At 40.1% G+C, this 21,600-nt stretch overlaps 2 protein-coding genes across 2 annotated transcripts; both read left to right on the top strand.

Annotated features, from left to right (window-relative positions):
* Window positions 1-8,777: 8,777 nt before the first annotated feature.
* On the top strand, window positions 8,778-12,376 carry LOC125880860 (pepsin A-like). Its single transcript, XM_049563654.1, has 9 exons — window positions 8,778-8,857; window positions 9,107-9,257; window positions 9,351-9,468; window positions 10,760-10,878; window positions 11,099-11,295; window positions 11,398-11,514; window positions 11,632-11,773; window positions 11,914-12,012; window positions 12,103-12,376. The coding sequence occupies exons 1-9, from the start codon at window positions 8,802-8,804 to the stop codon at window positions 12,235-12,237; spliced, it is 1,134 nt and encodes a 377-aa protein (XP_049419611.1). The 5' UTR covers window positions 8,778-8,801; the 3' UTR covers window positions 12,238-12,376.
* Window positions 12,377-14,068: 1,692 nt separating this feature from the next.
* LOC125880742 (PI-PLC X domain-containing protein 1-like) lies at window positions 14,069-20,891 on the top strand. Its single transcript, XM_049563460.1, has 8 exons — window positions 14,069-14,175; window positions 14,523-14,822; window positions 14,943-15,053; window positions 15,375-15,499; window positions 15,599-15,730; window positions 18,645-18,809; window positions 18,937-19,135; window positions 19,323-20,891. Exons 3-8 carry the CDS (start codon window positions 14,951-14,953, stop codon window positions 19,562-19,564), a joined length of 966 nt encoding a protein of 321 aa, XP_049419417.1. The 5' UTR covers window positions 14,069-14,175; window positions 14,523-14,822; window positions 14,943-14,950; the 3' UTR covers window positions 19,565-20,891.
* Window positions 20,892-21,600: the final 709 nt, after the last annotated feature.

Genomic DNA, 21,600 nt, shown 5'->3' with positions numbered 1-21,600 from the left:
CCAGTACAAACAACTCACAGTAAATTATACCAATATGTACAGTATCAGTGCAAACAACAGTAGACACGTAAGGGATAATGTATAGTGAGCCTGTGACTGTTGAAAAATAACTCCCAACAGGGGAATGGTTCCATTCCCCCCATTGCTATGGCGTCCCTGGCAACGGAGCAGCAGAGCACCGGCGATATCTCAAGAAATAAACACTGCATTATTTTGTTGAAATTGAAATGGGAAATTGAATGGGAAACAAAGTTCAGTGTTCACTTAGGTGGGCCTAACTTAGCTGGGTGATGTCCGTTGATAGCTGCCTCCAAGAGAACAGAAGGAAGGGAGGGGGAGAGGGGGGGAGAATAGATGTTTTCTGTTATTTAGCTTTTTATTAGCTTTGTTTGCTTGAATTTGGCATATTCCTATTTGAGTCTTAGTAACAATTGGGGTTTGTAGTAGTTTTCTTTTACAACCATTTTCTGTTTTTTATACTATGAACCCTATCTACAGATTTTCTTATGCAAGGTTTTCTCAAATAAAGGTTATCATTTTAATGGAGAGGAAGGGGTTATCTGACTATCTCTCAGCGTTACATCAATTTTCTGGGGTGGGTCGGGGTGGGCTCTGGATGGACTTTTTTTTTCCATCCGTTTCTTTTTTTTTTGAGGGTGGGCTGTTGGAGCCTGTTCTGTTTGGGCTTCGCTTTCTTGGAGCAGGGGTTCAGAAGGGATAGATGGCAGGCTGGGTTTGTGGGTAAAGGTGTTAGAGGATTGTGGGACAATGGCTGGGTGGGACAGGACCCAAGGGATGGATCTTTACATCTGTTACTTTTTATTTGTGGTGGCTGTCTTTGGTTCATTTTTCTGACATTGTTTTTTTGCTCTGACACACATGACTAGTGTTTCGCGCTTGTCTTGGAATGGGCGGGGATTTAATATTCCTCATAAACGCACAAGCACACTGGACCTTTTGAGGAGTATGAAAATAGACGTGGCTTTTTTCCAGGAAACGCATCTACTGGAAAGTGATGTCTCCAGACTTCATGATAAACTCTATCATGTTATAGCTTCCTCCTCAAATTTGAAGAAAAACAGAGGAGTAGTGATTATTGCTAAACGTAGTTTTCAGTTTACAAATTTAGATTCTGGGAAGGACTCTGAAGGTAGAGTAGTCTATATTAAAAGTCTAGTGAATGGTAAAAAAAATTAGCTTTCATTTCTGTTCATGCCCCTAACTCATTTGATAGGAGCTTTTGATTATCTCACCAAACTTATGCTGGATTTATCTGATTTTGGTCTAATAATAGGAGGTGACTTTAATGCGGTTTGGTTGCACTCATTAGATAGAACTGGTGTAGCTGAGGGGTCAAACCAGCATCTTTATTTCTAAACATTTATTTGAAAAAGCCTCTGATTTTGCTCTTCTTCCTATGTCTCTTTCTGACCATAGGGCTGTATTTGGCAGACTGGCAATCCCTTCTGGCCCCAAAAGGGCGGCCCGTTGGAGGCTTAATTCCACTTTATTGCAGAATGAATCTTTCCTAAGGGAAATGAAAGATCAACTGGACCAGTTTTTAGCGATAAATAGACCTTCTGTTGATGACCCCAGGGTTCTCTGGTCAGCTGTGAAAAGGTTCATAAGGGACAAAACAATTGGATTTGCCTCTAATTTAAATAGAACAAGACTGCAACATATTTTAGATTTAGAAAATAGAATTGCAACTTTAGAGAGTTCTATGTCTCTGAATGTTACCCCTGACCTTATCCTTGAGCGAGACTTACTAATAAAAGACCTTAATCAATTATTGAGGAACAAATCTGATTTTCTAATTCATAAGACTAGGCAACTTGATTACTTGCACAGTGCCCAACTAAGTCATCTACTGGCTTTGAAACTCAAAACCAATGAACAATTGGCTAACATATCCTCAGGCAAATCTTCCACAGGTAAATTATGCTCTGATCCAACGCAAGTCAATGATATTTTTTGTTCGTTTTACTCCACTTTGTACTCCTCCGAGATTATTTGTAACGAGCACTTGTGCAGGAGTTTTTTGAATCCTCTTCATCTTCCAAAGCTTCCTGATGACGCTGCCCTGGAACTTGATGCTCCCATAACTTTGACTGAATTGCACAAAGCTCTGGTGAGTATGAATAAGAATAAATCCCCAGGGCTTGATGGTATACCCCCAGAGTTTTATCTGGCTTTCTGGCCCCAAATCCGTCCTCTTCCACTGGAGATGATTCATTCTGCAATTAATAATGGTTGTTTCTCTAAGAATACTAATATTGCCATTATTTCTTTACTTTTAAAAAAGGGTAAGGATCCTTCTGAATGCACCAGCTACCGTCCTATATCAGTTTTAAATGCTGATACTAAGTTATTTGCTAAAGTCTTAGCTTCCCGATTGGAACCGTATTTGCCCACTCTAATTCATTCAGATCAAACTGGCTTCATTAAGAAGCGCCTTGCCTCAGACAATGTCCGCCGCCTTCTCCACATCATTGAAGCTTCTAACACCGCAGATTCTTCAAATGCCATTTTGTAACTTGATGCGGAGAAGACATTTGTTCACCTTGATGTAATGATTCAAGTCCTATATAATCATTATCCTATATTATCAGATAGTGCTGTCGCAAAATTTAAGGAAATGATTACTCCGTCATTAAATTCTATACCAAGTCCTTCAGTAACAGAGGTTTCCCGTACCGACTTTAACCTCTCCCGAATTGATCATTTTGTTGATAGTGCCGTAGGCTCGCTGCGAACAACACTCAACTCTGTAGCTCCTCTTAAAAAGAAGTTAACAAAGCAAAGAAAGTTCGCTCCTTGGTATAACTCTCAAACCCCTAAGTTAAAACAAATATCGTGAAAATTTGAAAGGAATTGGCGATTAACCAAACTGGTAGAATCTCGTTTAATCTGGACAGACAGTCTCAAAACTTATAAGAGGGGCCTCCGCAATGCCAGAGCAAACTATTACTCAGCATTAATAGGAGAAAACAAGAATAACCCCAGATGTCTTTTCAGCACTGTAGCCAGGCTGACTGAGAGTCAAAGCTCTATTGAGCCTTGTATTCCTTTAGCCCTTAGCAGTAATGATTTTATGAACTTTTTTAATGACAAAATTCTAACTATTAGAGGCAAAATTCATGACCTCCTGTCCTCAGATAGTACCTATCTAACCTCAAACACAGCTGTAAGACCTAATATATATTTAGATTGCTTCGCCCAAATTTCTCTTCGAGAAGTGACCGCAGTGATTTCTTCATCTAAATCATCATCGTGTCTCTTAGACCCCATCCCAACTAGGCTACTTAAGGAGGTCTTTCCTTTAGTTAACACTCATATATTAGATATGATCAATATATCCTTATTAACAGGCTATGTACCACAGTCTTTTAAGGTAGCTGTAATTAAACCTCTACTAAAAAAGCCCACCCTGGATCCAGAGGTGTTAGCCAACTATAGACCAATATCTAATCTTCCCTTTCTGTCAAAGATCCTTGAGAAAGTAGTCGCAGACCAGCTGTGTGATAATAATTTATTTGAGGAATTTCAGTCAGGATTTAGAGTGCATCATAGCACTGAGACAGCACTAGTTAAAATTACAAATGACCTTCTGATTGCTTCAGACAAAGGACTCGTCTCTGTACTTGTTTTATTAGATCTTAGTGCAGCGTTTGACACTATTGACCATCAAATTCTACTGCAGAGACTGGATCACTTAATTGGCCTAAAAGGTTCTGCACTAAGCTGGTTTAAATCTTATTTATCTGATCGTTTTCAGTTTGTTGACGTTCATAATGAATCATCCTTAGGTACTAAAGTTTGTTTTGGAGTTCTGTGCTCAGACCAATCCTATTTACTCTATATATGCTTCCTTTAGGTAACATCATTAGAAATCACTCTATATATTTCCATTGTTATGCAGATGATACACAGTTGTATTTATTGATGAAGCCAGAAGAAAGTAATTAAATAACTAAACTCCATAACTGCCTTAAAGACATAAAAACCTGGATGAGCACCAATTTCCTGATGTTAAATTCAGACAAAACCGAAGTTATTGTTCTTGGCCCCAAACAACTCAGAGACTCTTTATCTGATGACATAGTTTCTCTAGATGGCATTGCTCTGGCCTCTAGCACTACCGTAAGAAACCTCGGAGTAACATTTGATCAAGATTTGTCTTTTAATTCTCATTTAAAACAAACCTCACGGACTGCATTTTTTTTATCTGCGTAATATTAGGACTATCCTGACCCGAAAAGATGCAGAAAAATTGGTCCACGCTTTTGTTACCTCAAGGCTGGATTACTGTAACTCTCTATTATCAGGTAGCTCTAGTAAGTCCTTAAAAACTCTCCAGCTAATTCAGAATGCAGCAGCACGTGTACTAACAGGAACTAAGAAACGCGATCATATCTCTCCTGTTTTAGCTTCTCTGCACTGGCTCCCTGTAAAATCCAGAATTGAATTTAAAATCCTACTGTTAACTTATAAAGCTCTAAATGGTCAGGCTCCGTCATATCTTACAGAGCTCATAGTGCCTTATTAGCCCACCACAACACTGCGCTCTGAGAACGCAGGGTTACTCGTGGTCCCTAAAGTCTCCAAAAGTAGATCAGGAGCCAGAGCCTTCAGCTATCAGGCTCCTCTCCTGTGGAATCATCTTCCTGTTACGGTCCAGGAGGCAGACACCGTCTCCACATTTAAGACTAGACTTAAGACTTTCCTCTTTGATAAAGCATATAGTTAGGGCTGGCTCAGGCTTGCCCTGTACCAGCCTGTAGTTAGGCTGACTTAGGCCTAGTCTGCCAGAGGACCCCCCTATAATACACCGGGCACCTTCTCTCTCTCTCTCTCTCTCTCTCTCTCTCTCTCACTGCATCTTGCTAACTCGGCCATTCTGGATGTCACTAACTCGGCTTCTTCTCCGGAGCCTTTGTGCTCCACTGTCTCTCAGGTTAACTCATATCGCAGCAGTGCCTGGATAGCGTGACGTGTGTAGTTGTGCTGCTGCCGTGGTCCTGCCAGATGCCTCCTGCTGCCATCATTAGTCATACTTCTACTGTTATTATACACATATGATTATTGTCACACATGTATACTGCGAGATATTAATATATACTGTCAACATATTGTACCATAGAACTATAACTATAATATTATTACTTTCATTAATGTTGTTGTAAGCTACTGTCATTACCGTCTGTCCTGCATCTCTCTCTCTCTCTCTCTCTCTCTCTCTCTCCTTCTGTCTCATTGTGTCATACAGATTACTGTTAATTTATTATGCTGATCTGTTCTGTACGACATCTATTGCACGTCTGTCCATCCTGGAAGACGGATCCCTCCTCACTTGCTCTTCCTGAGGTTTCTACCGTTTTTTATCCCCCGTTAAAGGGGTTTTTTGGGGAGTTTTTCCTTATCCGCTGTAAGGGTCCAAAGGACAGAGGGATGTTGTATGCTGTAAAGCCCTGTGAGGCAAATTGTGATTTGTGATATTGGGCTTTATAAATAAAATTGAATTGAAATTGAATTGAATATAATGACCCAACGGCAATGGTGTTGACGGGGAGCACCTATTCTAGGAAATTTTCTATCTCTAGAGGTTCTCGGCAGGGTTGTCCCCTTTCGCCATTGTTGTTTGTTTTGTCTCTTGAGTCTCTTGCCCAGGCAGTCCGGCACTCAATCAAGCATAACCCTATTATTATTCACAATACCAAACACTTTATATCTTTGTATGCAGATGACATCCTTCTTTTCCTCCGGAGTGTCTCTCACTTTCTTCCTCACCTTTTGAACATCTTTAAGGACTTCAGCCAGGTTTCAGGATATAAAATCAACTGGGAAAAATCAGCATTACTACCTTTAAACTCTTCCACCAGACAGGTATCTACCACTGCGGCCACTTTAAACATACCTGTGGTCCAGACTTTTAAATATCTAGGAGTCTCAATTTTTCCTACAGTTTCATGCACAGTGACTAACAATTATAAGAAAGTACTCACTGAGGTGGAATCTAGTCTTCAAAAGTGGAGCTCTTCATCTTTGTCGTTTCATTCCCGCATTTCAGTTATTAAAATGAATACTCTTTCCCTAATAAATTTTGTTAGTTTTATGCTTCCTCTGGCACCTCCTAAAGGCTATTGGAAGAACATTCATTCTTTAATCTCTAAATTTATCTGGGCTGGAAAAGACCCAGAATAAAATTATCTGTCCTTCAGGGACCAAAAAAGTTTGGAGGATTAGGGCTCCCAAACTTTCAATGGTATCATTGGTCCTTTTTGTTGCGCCCTCTCTCCACCTGTTTTGACACAGCATCCTGTGTATCTTGGCGTCCTATTGAGGAAAGCATTGTTCAGCCCCATAGATTACAAGATCTCATTTACTCAAATATATCTATTTGGGCCTATTATCACAGAGCTTATCTCCACCTGGAGTGCTGTTGAAAATTTTTGCAATGTGACTCCCAACTGGTACCTTCAGTCACCCATATTCTTGAACCCTCGTCTCCAGCTGGGAGGGCGTCCTATTTATTTTTCCAGCTGGGCAAATAACGACATATTTACACTTGCTCATATCTTTGGGGCTGAAGGTCTCCGCTCATTCACAGACATTCAGAATCTATTTAATCTACCTGGTTCCTCCTTCTTCTTTTATCTTCAGCTGCGCACAGCAATGTGCACGTATGGGGTGCCCTGGGATGGTACATTAGGTTTGCATCCTTTACATAAGGCACTGACTGGGAGTAAGGGTTTGGTTTCTGCGGTTTATGCCATCTTGATACAGGCACCAATTAAGCCACTTTTCCTTGATAGAGTTTGGAAGCAGGACCTCTCAGCTGATGACAATAATCTGGACTGGCACTTGATCTGGCAAAACTTGTCTTTATCTTCCAGAAACCCTAACCACCGAAACATCCATCACAAGTTCATACACAGGTCCTATTTCACTCCACACATTTTGTTCAAATTTAAAGCCTTTCCCTCTCCTAATTGTACCCTGTGTTCTCACATGGTTTGAGAGTGCCCAGGTGTCGCGGATTTCTGGAAGAAAATTTGTAGTGTGCTGTCCATAATATTGTCAAAGCAGATTCCTTATTCGCCTTCCATCTTATTACTTCATGATTCTTCCAACTTGGATCTACCTGTTAAACGCCTTTTCCTGGCTGGCCTTACTGATGCTAAAAGGCTGATAGCATGCAGAAGGAAACCTCCCCATTTGTTATCTTTAAAGAAATGGTTGTTAGACTTCATAGATATAGCCATCATGGAACGTTGGGCAGCCAATTTGCATTTGGCCAAACCTGACAACATTTTATGTTGGGATGATGCCATTGCCACTTTAAATGCATTATTGTAGCCATCTCTGGTTCTTCTTTGGGCCCTGTGGGTGGGTGGGTTTAGGGTAGGGGATGTGGTACTCCCTATTACTATTGTTACTATCTTTTTTGCTATTGTTTTTTGTTTATTTTTGTTTTTATTGATAAGGATCCCCATTAGCTGTGCCCTAAAGCAGAGCTAGTCTTCCTATATGATCATACCTTTTTTATGGTTATTTTTGTTTATTATGTTGTTATTTTTGTTTAATCAATGTGTGCCACATCTGTTTTATAAAATGAAAAAAACAATAAAAAAATTTATCCCAAAAAAAAGAAAGAAAGCTAGCTGGACATCGGTTTTGAATCCTTTTTGGTCACGGAGCTGCCTCCATCTCTTGAACGCCTGACTGAGGTTTACTCTTGTTTTTCCTCTTCTTTTATCACTCTCCTTTTTGCTTTTCTTTGCCTCCTCAGACAGAGCAGCTTGTTTTCTTTCGCTAGGCCATTTTTCACTTATCTCCAAACTTTATCCGTCTGACACTGTGCTCGTGACTCAACTATCTCATAAGGACCAGCTCCAGTCCCTGATTGGCTGACCGACCAGTTTTGCAATACATGACATGTTTCCTGCCGTAAAGCAGATTTTTTCCGCGAAATTTCGCCCTCGGTGGCAGAAGCTTATTACAAAGATTGCAAAGCCACGAAGTAACCTATGTAAATGCTGATAGTCTGATTTTACTGTGGCCACTACCCTGTGCAACCCACATTATTTTCATAATGATATATTTAGGAAAAAATGCTATCTGTTGCCTCTTTAAAACAAAGCATACTGATTTATTAGCATGATTTATAAGTATGAGTTATTTATTAGTAGTAGTACTGTATGTAAATGCTGAGGAAAAAGTTTTTAAAAATGAAAGTATAGAAAGTATACAAGAAAAACTAAATATGCACAAAATGTAAGTGTTATACACAATAAAATATTTAAATTTAAGCTGTTATGTTTCAGAGTCGTATCAGGAACATCATTTCACCTAAAATCACCTTTTGACTTTGCTAAGAGAACCTTTACTGTTTCTTTCAGTGGTTAGCACCTTCAACATGAACACAAATATTATACTGCACTGAAGTTATCCAAAAAGCTTTATCCAAAAGTTTGTTTCCTTAATCATATAGTTGACATTGTGTTAAGGTCAACGATTACTTTGTGCATTTCTTATCTTTACTTATCACCTGTTCACGTGTATTGCCTTATCATTGTGTAATAGGAAAATGTCAGTCCACCTGTATAAAAGAGGATGCATGTCTGTCTGTCAGCATCCAGGTTTTGGAGTCCACAGGTGAGTATACTCACAGTAGACCTACTATATTACGATTGCAGTATTTCAGTTTGAATGGTTCTGTGAGGTGATCGACTTCAGTGACATGAGCTAAATTCGACTGAAATTCCTTCTCTTATACAGTTGACAGCAGAGCCGAGACAATGAAGTGGGCCATTGTTGTGTGTGCCATGGTGGCACTGTCAGAGTGCCTTGTCCAGTAAGTCAGCCTTACCAGTGCTGTTTTTTTTTTATTTTTCCTACTATGTAGACTGTATGTACTGTACTCAAGAGTAAATCAGAATTTCAGTAAAGGCAGCTAGGTCAGGAGAATTTCTCTGTAATGTCCTAATATATGAGTACTGAGAGGATTACAAGGACGAATACATCAGCAAAAAACTTCAACAGATCAAGAAAAGGCTTACAAATGTAGCAACAGAATTAAGTTGTTCCCTTTGGTAACACCTAGGGTCCCTCTGGAGAAGGGCAAGACAGCCAGGGAGATCCTGGAGGAGCAGGGTCTATGGGAGGAGTACAGGCTCAAGTACCCATACAACCCCATAGTCAAGTTCGATAATAGCTTTGCCGTGGGCACTCAGTCCATGACCAATGATGCTGATGTGAGTAACAGCTGCTAAAGCTTGAACAGACAAACTTTAATGAATGGCTGATTTTGATCATGAATAATGCTGGTATCTCCTCTTCAACTCCAGCTGGCTTACTTTGGAATCATCTCCATTGGAACTCCTCCTCAGTCCTTCAAGGTCATCTTTGACACTGGCTCATCTAACCTGTGGGTGCCCTCCATCTACTGCAGCAGCCCAGCCTGCAGTATGTAAAACTGCACATGCACATACATCAAACATTTAGACACATGTTAGATTCTGATAATGTTTTGCCATCTTACTTCCCTCACTGAAGGTATTTCCAACATTAACAGTTTGCACTGGTTATCTAAAATGATTGCAAGACTTTCCTGTCAGTGTTAGGGTTAGGGATTTCTTGAAGTCTTGCCAGTCTTGACTGACATTTAAAGTTGATACAAGATCACACAGAAGGCTGGCACATTTCAGCTGACCACCAAGGTCCCTGAGGGAACCAGGTGCTTATTCAAACTAAACGACATTGAATATAGGAAAAACCAGATGACACCGAAATCCCATGGGTAGGGATAGAGTGGTCTGATATTCCTAAATAGGATTTAGAAGCATTCAAGACTGAGTATGGTTAGTATGAGGGCTGTTGTAAAGACCAGCTTAATCAAGCCCAAGTCAACTCCAAGCCCAGGTCCAGTCGAGTCTGAGTCAAGCCCAAATATAAGTTTAAGGACTACTACAGGTCTCTGCAGGTACGTTAACTGATATGATATCCTGTTCTTTGTGGTTGGTAAAACAAATTCAATTATGGTGGAATTTGTGGACATTTTGCCATCCAATGTTAGCTGGTGTAGCTAGCTAGTGACTTGCTGTGAGTGATGTTACGGTTAACAGACTGTGGCAGCAAGTGCTGGGCTCAGAGTCAGTGTTGCTTCCAAAACTGGGCCAGTGCCAGAGAGAAAGAAGCAGTGGGAGGGGTACGTTTTCCTCTGTACAACCTAACCTGAATCAGCAGCCAGCAACAACTTGATAAGTTCTCAATAGCCAAGACTGAGACCAAGAGAATACAAAGTCCAACAAGGCCTGAGACCAAGACAAGTGCAAGACTTCAAAAGTGGTCTCAAGCTGGACTTGAGACCAAGACCAGACTCAAGTACTACAGCCCTGGTTAGTATTTCGGCTGAATTTTGGGTGAGGGGATAAGAACCTGAGATAGCTATACGTGGATGAGAGGTCAAGATCTTCCAGAGGATACACAGTCCCTGGGAGCTTTTCTGTGCCACTTTTATAAATTTGCTTTGTATCTGACATTGTACATTTTCGAATAGCAATTGCATAGGTCTGTTGCTTCTTTGCTGCTCACCTGTTTAAATATCTTACTGTACTTTAATCGTTTTGACTGTCAATTGCATCATTTTCTTTTGACTCCTGCTAAAGTGCACATCAAAAAAAAAAAAAAAAGTGAATTCACGCTGTAACAGCAAATTTAAATTAGATGTTTTTTTTCACAATCTCTACCTTCCTAGACAACCATGACAAGTTTAACCCCAGCCTAAGCAGTACCTACAGGCAAAACGGCGCTTCTCTCAGGATCCAATACGGCACCGGCAGCATGATTGGTTTCCTTGGATACGACACTGTGACGGTGAGAGACAGAAGCATAAAGGGTCACTTTTAATCAGAAAATGATTTTTATTCACAGTTCTAACAGAATGGTTATCACTGTGTCTAACCACTTTTAAGACATTGAGGTACCCAGATTCATTTACAATTGAATATCTTTAAAAAAGAAAAAGCAATAGAAGATACCATTGTAATTTAAGACAGTCTTACACTCCTGTGCTCTCTTTATGTTTGTCCGTCAGGTGGGTGGGTTTGCTGTGCAGAACCAGATCTTCGGTTTGAGCACAAGTGAGGCTCCCTTCATGCAGTACATGCGTGCTGATGGTATCCTGGGCTTGGCATACCCACGCCTGTCTGCTTCCGGTGCTACACCTGTGTTCGACAACATGATGAAGCAGGGCCTGGTCAGCCAGGACCTGTTCTCTGTGTACCTGAGCTCGTAAGGACAGTCATAGCTTCGCAGTATCCTACTACTTACTTATACAAAGATAGCAACTAATTTCTAGTACATTTTTCAATAACTTCACACTTTTCTCCATAGTAACAGTAACAGTGGCAGTGTGGTGACCTTTGGAGGAATTGACCCCAACCACTACTCTGGCTCCATCACCTGGATCCCCCTCTCTAGTGAGCTGTACTGGCAGATCACAGTGGACAGGTAAAGCCACAGATACAGCATCCCACGCCCCCCGCAATTTAGCCAAACCAAATTGATATCGTCTGCAAAAGTGTTTGATATCTGCTTGATGCACGCATTACTGTGTATCCCTTTCAGTGTTACCGTCAATGGCCAGGTTGTTGCTTGCAATGGCGGTTGCCAGGCTATTGTGGACACTGGCACTTCTCTGATTGTTGGACCTCAGAGCAGCATCAGCAACATCAACCAAGTGGTGGGAGCTTACAGCCAGAACGGAAATGTAAGTGCCAATAAAAGACATAGTTATTGACTGAAAAAGATTTCTTTAGCCTTACATTAAATACAGCTTAACCAAGTTAAAAATTGAAGAGTGAATCAAATTCTGATATAATGTCATCCCTTTTACATTTTCTCCCTTAGGATATGGTCAGCTGTAACAACATTGGCCAAATGCCTGATGTGACCTTTCACATCCAGGGACAGGAATTCACCCTTCCAAGCTCTGCCTACATTCGTCAGGTAACTGTTTGTCTCCCAGTGGGACTAATATTTTCTCATTTTACTATGCTTACTGTCTGACTGAAATTCTTCTTTGAAAACCCCCCATAGTCTTACTACGGCTGCCATAGTGGCTTTGGCAATGGAGGAAGCAGCCTGTGGATCCTGGGTGATGTCTTCATCAGACAGTACTACTCCATCTTTGACAGAGGCCAGAATAGGGTGGGTCTGGCCAGGGCTGCATAAGCTGCCTGAACTCACCATGCTCAAGAGCTGTGAAACAATCATGTGTACCCTGTGATTTCCAACATGCCTAGACTTAAATCTTTTCCTTGCCCAATAACTAATCACATATCCTTAAATCCAATAAAAAGAGTTGAATCAATATGACTGGTTTTTTATTTAATTAAATAGAAAGTACTCTAATTCTGTGTCTATGATAAGCTACTGTAACATATAATTTAACATAGAAACCTAACAGAACACATCCATTGATGTGGAGACACTACATGTAAAACATACATGAAACAGAATAACTTGTATGTAATAGATTTTTGATGGATGTTTTCCAATCCAACGTGTGCAGACACAATAAATCACCAGTGTGTTAAATAGTGATTAGCAAATTTTAAGTCAGTCTATGTAAGTATCTATTGCTGGCTTCAGTGGCCACAAGGGATAATGGTAAATGCTAAGGTCACAGAAGTTACTAAATGAGTAACGTCAGTTACGCAGCAAAGTCTACCTAAAGTTTTAGGTAGACTTCATTAACTAACATGAGGCACCAGATACTGGTCATATCAGACTGAGTAAGACTGTAGCAGTAAATCCCCTGAGTGTATATACTTGATCAAGGGTCTGTAAGAGAATGAATTTCTTTCAGAACTTAAATAGTCTCTGACAACGTTCTGGAAGGCTGAAACAGCATCATCTCAATAGCCTTCATTCAGTTACTTCTTCAGCGACGTGATAACAAGTAGTTGAATAAAGGAGTGTCCCACTTGGACAATTCTGGTGGTCCCAGTTGAGTAAAGAGTGTCCGTCCTGGTTTTGAGTCAGGCTGGGATTCTCATCTTCTAGCCTACTCCCTCAGCTGTAGGCTCCAGGTTCCCCTGGAACTGCTGCGTGTCCTTCTCTATAACCTATAAGTGGACCTTTGAGCTTAGCTTATTTTGTTACACTTCTATAGCTTCATTTTAAGTTTTAATTAGTGTACATAGGATAAAAGTATAACAAGCCCCAATGCAATAAAACTGTGTACATCTTTAATTTCCTGCAACTATTCTTTTTACACGTCTTACGGTCCATCACTAATGGGGTTTGTCCTACACTTGTGTTTAAAAGTGTGTACATTTATATCTCTTTCTGGGGGGTTTTTCAGTGACTTCTGAAGCTTCTCGATGTCAGTGTTAACGTTTATGTTGACATGAACTGTAATTAAAACTGTGTACCAAAAATAACTTATTTCATTATGATTTTAGCACACTAATTTGAAATCAATCATAGGGACTGTAGTACTTTCTTGTGCTACAGCAATTAGGCTTGGTTGTAGTAGAAATCTTAACAATAGAGTATCAATGATTTAAAAAGACAATTTCATGTTGATCATGCTAACAATATTAGAATGAACCCTAACAAAACATAAAGTTCCAGTCCTTGATAATGATTGGCTAAACTGGCTTTGTTGGCTCCATGTTGACACCACAGATGTTTAGATGTTTCAGATGTTTAAAGTTGCTCAGTGTGGCATGAAGCCAAAAAAGTTGAACTGCATGGGTGTAAAATTACCTTTGCCCATACAGCAGCAGCACCAGAGACTTAACAGACAGAGCCAGCTACTTCTGGTATAGCCCTCCACTAACTTGAATGGGGATAAAATGATTAAATTGCATGGCTGGCTGGGTTGTGACACTCAAAAAAATGTATTCACTGATTGACAGACGTCTTTTCCTCAATGTAAGTTTATGGGGAAAAGTTTTTTTTGGCCTCAGGGCATCACGTGATGGACCAGAAATTCTAGATACCCGGTTTGGCCACTATGGTAAACTGGCTTCAAAGTCTTGAAGCCAAGCCTTCCCTGGGGCCTTGTTGCCACATATTTGTAAAGCAGCCAGCACTTTTCACACCGTCTGAGTGTTTCTCGGAAACCATACTAAATGTTGCTGAAGAACTAGATTGTTTGGGGTAAGAATGATTCTTTTCTATCAAAAAAAAAAAATATTGCATTATTGTGTGAAACATAAGTTTTGTTGTAGTACCTGTATCATAAAAGCAGCAAACAACTTGAGGTCCTGATTTACAATGATTTTAGAACAGCCCAGGGGTGTTGTTAGTCACTCTGCCTAACAACTCTGTTCTAAAATTATTGTAAATCACAGCCTGTTGTTTTATTCAATTTTGCCTAATATGACTAAATTATCAGATAACCAAAGCCTGTATTGATTTAGTGATTACATTTGCTTCTGGAGAACAACTTAGTCTGATAGAGTCACAAACATATTTTCTTTCCTGACTATTGTTACGTGATGTAGGTGCCTATTGATGGTATGAGGAAGGTTCACAAGAGCTCCCTATCCCTTTCATCAAACATTCCAGAACCAACTCTATTCTTAGGTTTCCTCATACAGTGAGCTTCCTGGTGACATAAACTTGTATGACTACAGCAGGTACACACTTTTCTCTCTTACTGTGGTGCTATCAAAGCAAAAACTTGAACACTGCAGCCTTTTAATGAGCAGCATTTTATGAAATATCAGTTCTTTGTATACTTCTGCACTGACACATTTGAGGTAATAAGGAACCCAAGGAAGGCTGCAAACCACCTCAGCAAGGTAAGTCGTGTTCCTCTAAACTTTTGACCTTCATTATGTTTTTAATGGCAACCTATTCATCATCAGCTGCAGATTACTGTATTGTTGAGAAAATGAGTGCTGACTTTGAGTTGTGTGCAGAATTTGAGATGCCAAAAAGAGGCAAAAGAGAAGTCACAAGCTACTGTGACTGGATGTCGCAACTGCCACCTCAACTCCACGACGTTCCTCTCTTTAATCTGGCCATACCAGGTATGACGATTATACGATTTAGTTGCTTACTGTACATTGCTACTGCACAGCACTTTGCCCACTTTTGACAGTGTATAGGTCAAGTGCATTGCAATTAACTTATTGTCACTTTCATGTGAAAAATGTGCATCATTTAAAGCCTTTATTCAGCTTCCTAAAATATTTTATTTTCAGATTTGTTTTTAAATGATAAAAATGAAAGACAAAAATCCAAATCACCAAATCTGGAAATATATGATATGGACAACAATGATATGGGATTTATTAAAACAGTACCATTGCCATGATACATTTGTGTGTATGTGTGTGTTCGGTATTTAGGTAGCCATGACTCAATGAGTTATGACTTGGACATTAACTCCTCTATAATAAAGCCCAACGGCCTGAAAAGACTGAGCAAGATTTACTGTATACGTGAAATAGTGCGCAGATGGGCAACCACTCAGGTAACATACGTTTAAAACCCATCAGTACCCACTGTATTTGTACATTTAAAAAATATAGAGGGGTGCATTTGTTTGACTGTTGTCATGGCTTTGCTGCAGGAGGAGACCATCACAAACCAGCTGGATGCAGGAGTTCGCTACTTTGACCTGAGGGTCGCTCGCAAGCCAAACGACACCGACCCCACCAGGCTTTACTTTTATCATGGGCTGTACACACGCACTGATGTGGAGGTAAAGATGGAAATGTCATATATAACCAAAACAACATTGCCTCTTTTCATTATTTGTACACATGGGCCAGAAAATAGGCCCCTGGGCACGATATACAAAAGGCCTCACCACCTCTTCTACTTAGGAGCAAGACACATAGACTTCGTGGTAGTTTTGGCTCTTTTATCTATACTATATAATGACAAAAACTCTGTCTGTCTGTCTGTGTGTCTGTTCCACGTTTTTCTCCTCACTAGCTATGTTTCCATCCAAAAGTGATTTGAATCACTGGGAAATGCGCATTAAAAGAAATACGAATCCTGTGTGTTTCCATTAAATGTACGGACTTTGGTGAAAACTGTGAACTCGCGCAAGTTTTCCGCAGAACCGGAAACAAAACAAGTCTCGCATTCTTCTTCTTCTTTAATTTTTTCTGGCGGTTGGCAACCAGCTTGTAAATGCATTACTGCCTTCCCGACCCGGAGTGTGGATATCACCATGGAGAGAGGTGCGCTATGTCAGACTTAATTCGAACATTATTGTTTCCATCCCCCGTTTTGTGAATCAACATTTTTTCGAATCAACCAAAACCCGGCTAAAGCAAGCGTATTTTAGTTTGTGCGAATCAGGGGATTTTAATTCGAATTTTGGCGTTTCCATCATAATTTCCCAATGCGATACTTCTAGATGCGCATCTTAACAGGCTGATGGAAACATGGCTACTGACTTGGTCAATCCATGTGAAATTTGGCACAGTGGTAGAGGGTAATGGGAGGATGCGAATGAAGCAATATTACATCAATTGGCCAAAGGGGGGCGCTATAGCAACCAATTGCAAACTTTGAATGGGCATATCTCATGCCCTGTATGTCGCAGAGACATGAAACTTTGCACAGAGACGCCTCTCCTCATGAGGAACAAATTTGCATCAAGAACCCATAACTTCCGGTCATATAGATTTTCCGCCATTTTGAATTTTTTGAAAAAAACTTCAAATTGATCTTGAAGTGTGACCGATCTGCATGAAACTCGGTGAACATAATCTAGGGACCAATATCTAAAGTTCCCTCTTGGCAAAAGTTGGAAAACTTACTAAAACTGAGCTTCTATAAGGCAATGAATATTGCGGAGGGCGTGGCTCATCACATAAAGGTGTATAACATCTCAAGGGTTTCACCGATCACCATGCAACTTTGTAGGCATATGACCACACATAATCTGAGGGGACCCGTCCATTATTGACCTGATCAAACAAAATGGGGGCACTAGAGAGCTAATTTCTTATTGATTTTTACTAAACTTGGTCGATATGTAGAACGGGACACCTCAAGGTGATCGGAGAAATTTAACTCTAATTGGCAACTGGGTGGCGCTATAACAACAGCAAAATGCTTAAAAATGGCTAAAATGTGACCGATTGCTGTGGCTCCCCCTGTGGCTGAATGTTGGCTTTTTTATTTTTTGGTATAACTAAGTCATGATATGGTATGCTGTACACAATCACAGAAACTGCGTCATTCTGTCAGTCAGTCATTCTGTCTGTCCCATGTTTTTCTACTCACTGACATGGTCAATCTATGTGAAACTGCACATAGGCAAGGAGGACTGGCATAGGTAGAAGGTGACAAAGCTGCCAGTGGGTATGGATGGACTAGTTTTGTTTGTTTTGCATCTCTTTGTAGTCTGTGTGCATCTTTTTGTGGTAATGTTGTGTCTCTTTGTATTTATTCTGTGTCTCTTTGAGGTATATTTGTGTCTTTTTTGGTATTTTTTCTGTGCCTTTGTATTTCCTTCGCATGTATGCTTATCTTGTGTGTCTTTTCTGTCATTTTGTCTCTCTCTAAAGTATATTTGTGTCTCTTTTTAGTTCATTTGCATCTCTTTGAAGTTATTTTGAGTCTCTTTGAGGTATATCTGTGTCTTTAGTTGTTTTGTGTCTCTTAGTAGTTAATTTGCATCTCTCTGAAGTCATTTTGTGTCTCTTTGAGGTATATTTGTGTCCTTTTGTAGTTTTTTGTGTCTCTTTGTAGTTCATTTGCATCGCTTTGTAGCTATTTTTGTCTCTATAAAGTCATTTTTTGTCTGAGGTATATTTGTGTCTGCTTAGTGGGTCTCTTTGTAGTTCCTTTGTATTTCTCTGCAGTCATTTTGTGTCTTTTAGAGGTCAGTACATGTCAATTTGAGTGACATTTTGCAGGTGACCAAGGGGGCCCCTGACATTATGTGCCCCTGGGCCTATGCTCTGTAGGCCCAATTAGTAATCCATCTATGTTTATACATCAATAAATATTTAGGAGGAAATCAATCTCTGTGGATCATAAGTGATCTGTGGTATCAGGACTTTTTACTTTATAGGCTTCCAGTATTTTTAAACCCTTAACTTTTATTTCAATAAATGTATAAATAAAGAAACAAACAACAAAAATAATGTACAGAAAATATGACGGCGCAAATAGCCAAATAGATAAGACATATAATGTGCCTAAAAAAAACTTTTAAATGACATTTTAGAGATTTTTGGTATGGGGGGCATATGAGAGGGGACATGAACTCATGACCTCAGTATTTCTAAAATCCTGGGTACGGCCCTGAACATTGCTGTGTTACGTCAGTCAGCAAAAGATTTCATCATCCCTCTCAAGTTTAGACAAAAGTTGACTCATTGTGCATAACAGAGGTCAGATGAGATCAGAATAACTTAGTAACTTTTGCAGTTGGTTTGCAGTTGAGCTATTTTTTGATATTTGACCATCCATTAACATTTTACCATGAGCAATAAAAAATCGAAATGATCCAATAAAATGTAGAGAGCATTTTACTTTTAAATAAGTCAAACCAAATGAAAAAGTATATCAAAGTAAAGAGGTACAATGGAAACGATATCTATAATTGACGCCAACTGTATTAAAAACTTTCCTTCTGCCATTGTGATCAGACTGTTCTCAGGGTCATGAACGACTGGGCAGAGAAGCACCCCAAAGAGATCCTAATCCTGGCTTTATCCAACTTCAAAGGGTTCGACAAAAATAACGAAGATAAGCTCCACAGCCATCTTATCAGCTTCATCAAGACCTTGTTTGGAGCCAAACTCCGTGAAAGGGTAAAGTATACTGAAACTTTCCTTTAAGATCAATAAGTAAATATATATTTAAAGTACCTACAGCAAGATGGTTTTCACATAAAAACAACTTGAGCTTAATACGACTTCCATAATAAAATCTTTTAAGGTATCACACCGGGAAATCATCCCTACACTGAAGAGGTGCTGGGACAAAGGCACGAACGTTATAGTGTCATATGATCATCCGGCACAACAGCACTTTGAGCTATGGAGTAAAATACCTTATTACTACGGCAACAGTATGGACACCACAAAAGTTGAAATGGAAATTCGGCGGGTTTTGGAAACAGCACGGCCATTTCAGTGTGAGTTTTCTCTGCTCTTGTGGCTCAATGAGCTGTTTTTAACAATAAGGGGTTCGCTTTCTACATGGTGACAAGGGCTGATAATGTCTTCATTGCTGTTATTTATGAATAACTGAGCCATTTTAAAAATGATGTTCTGTTCCATGAAATGATTGCTGAGTTTTCATTTGCCCTCCATGACCTGCAGGTTTCTTTGTGTGTGGCCTGAACCTGACACTGCCAAGTAATGTCAAGATACTCTTGTACATCCTTCGCTTTTGTGACAACTTTGCCAACGTCGTACAGAGGAGTCTGCCAAGGCTGCTGCGGTGGGTCAAACAGCAAGGTCACAAAACACCTATGAACATTGTGGGCTCAGACTTGGTGACTCGTGACGACTTCGTCTCAACGATTGTTAATCTCAATACTTTGAAGAATGTGAAAGCATAGTGGAAACACATTCCACTTTTCACCTTTCACTTTTGTTTTTTCTTTGAAGGAGAGACTGGGTATGGTTGTAACACTGATTTTTTGTGTTAGAGCTGTCAAATTTTGGCATCAAGCATCCTTATTTCTTAAATAAGACTGTAGAATTAAAAACCATACACTAACAAAAAATACACTAAGTAAAACTAATAACCAATTCCCACTAAGGTCTAACATGCTAACTTGCACCTTTCTGATGCTCAGTGAGTCAAAAATACAAGTGTGCTGCCTCAATCAAGACATTGTCTTGCTGCACATTGAAGACTTTTTGACTGCTGTGATCTCCCACAAAGGACAGCTGTGTTGATCCAGCCCGTTTTCACTCCCACTCGTCGCTGCTTTGTCACATATTGACGCATAAAGGCACCTTTTGTGGTTTGATACGCACATGGGGGATTCTATTTCTGATGCCGCCAACAACAATTGAACTCATCAAATACTGCTGCTTTGTCAGTGAATGTTGGCATCACTTCACAGCAGTGCAATACGCACTGAGGGGCGGCTATTTCTGAAGCTGCAGGAAAGTACCAACACATAAAGTGTGAAAACGTCCCTATAGGGTGGATGGTACAAGGAAACACCGGACTTTCACCCAGGAGCCTGCAGTTTCCCATGTGAACCCAAAAGTCAATGGAGATATTTTAACAACAATGTAGTGTGCTAGTATGTGCAGCATGCTACACCGGTGACATATGTCCCATTATGTATGTCGGGTGAAATGACATTATGTTAGTAAGAACTGTACTTATTTTAAACCAAACCATGATGTTTTTTATTAACCTCACCACATGCTTTTGTAGCCTATACTTAACCAGGAAGTTTTGTTTCATAAACCCAAGGAAATAATCATAAAACAAAGTGTTAAACTATGTAGTAAGTTTATTTTGATAAAGACTGTATGTATGGAGTTAGCAGAAACTGTACATTTCCTCACAATACATGTAACGATCATCAATCAAGACTGTGAATGTCTAAAACAGACATGAGGCTACAGTTACAGGTGATATTCTAGCACCACCTATTGGATGTTCAGTGGTAGTGCACTTCTTGTAAGGTCAGTAATCTCCCAGCATGCTTTGTGTGTGTTCCTTTCCACCTGACACTGTTGCATTCTGGACGGGTGCAATTAAAGCCTGGGGTCAACTAACATGATAGTCTGGCTCATCTTTGTCACACCACGAACCCAAACAGCTACCTAGCCTGTCATGTTTTGACATTCAGGTTCACTGTCAAAGTGGCGGTGTTTGATGAGTTGGGATGAGAATGGGTTGAATGAACCTCTTTCCTCGAAGCTTTGTTGTTGTTTTTTATCTTTTTTGCATTTTTATTATTTATCTATTATTATTTTGAGTATCTGTCTTTCCCTGCCTTACCTCATCTGATGCAGCTTTAAGTACGTGTGCAAGCAGACCCCTGTCAGTTTTTCTCACCAACGCTCCTGGCAGGCTGAAAAAAAAGAGTAAGATGAATAGAGAAAATGTTAGCCTACTTGTCATTGGGGTGCTAAAACCATTCCCACTCCTGTCAGCCAGGGTTCAGCCAGCTATTGCAGCATGGTGGTTTGAAATGATCAGAGATGAAATGCCTCATGTTTTACCCGATCATAGTCTCTGATACAAGTTACATAATTCTAGGACCCTACAATACCAGAGTGACGACACTTCCATTGACTCCTGTGGTATGCTGAAGTTTAGCCTCACGCGCCCTCTAGTGGGGCATGAGGGCTTTACCTTTCCGACCAGAAAACCCGTTCACTAACAGTATGTCTGATGCGCACTTGCTTGTAAGTTGATCAAAATGGCCTTGTTTTTACTTTTAGGTGTCTTGGTCATAGGGCGCACAAGAATTCCTGGTCGGCAGCAATGCAGCAATACTGAAGTTCAGTCAGTTCTTGGTCAGACATGCAACTCGCTATCTCGTCACTAGAGGGCACGTGACCAACTTTCCGCTTGACCAGTGTGTGTTGCTACTCTGGTATTGTAGGATCCTACATAATTCTA

The sequence above is a fragment of the Epinephelus fuscoguttatus genome, linkage group LG20 (assembly GCF_011397635.1).
Source record: "Epinephelus fuscoguttatus linkage group LG20, E.fuscoguttatus.final_Chr_v1".
In the NCBI taxonomy this organism is placed as follows: Eukaryota; Metazoa; Chordata; class Actinopteri; order Perciformes; family Serranidae; genus Epinephelus; species Epinephelus fuscoguttatus.
This window is presented reverse-complemented; position numbering and strand designations above follow the sequence as displayed.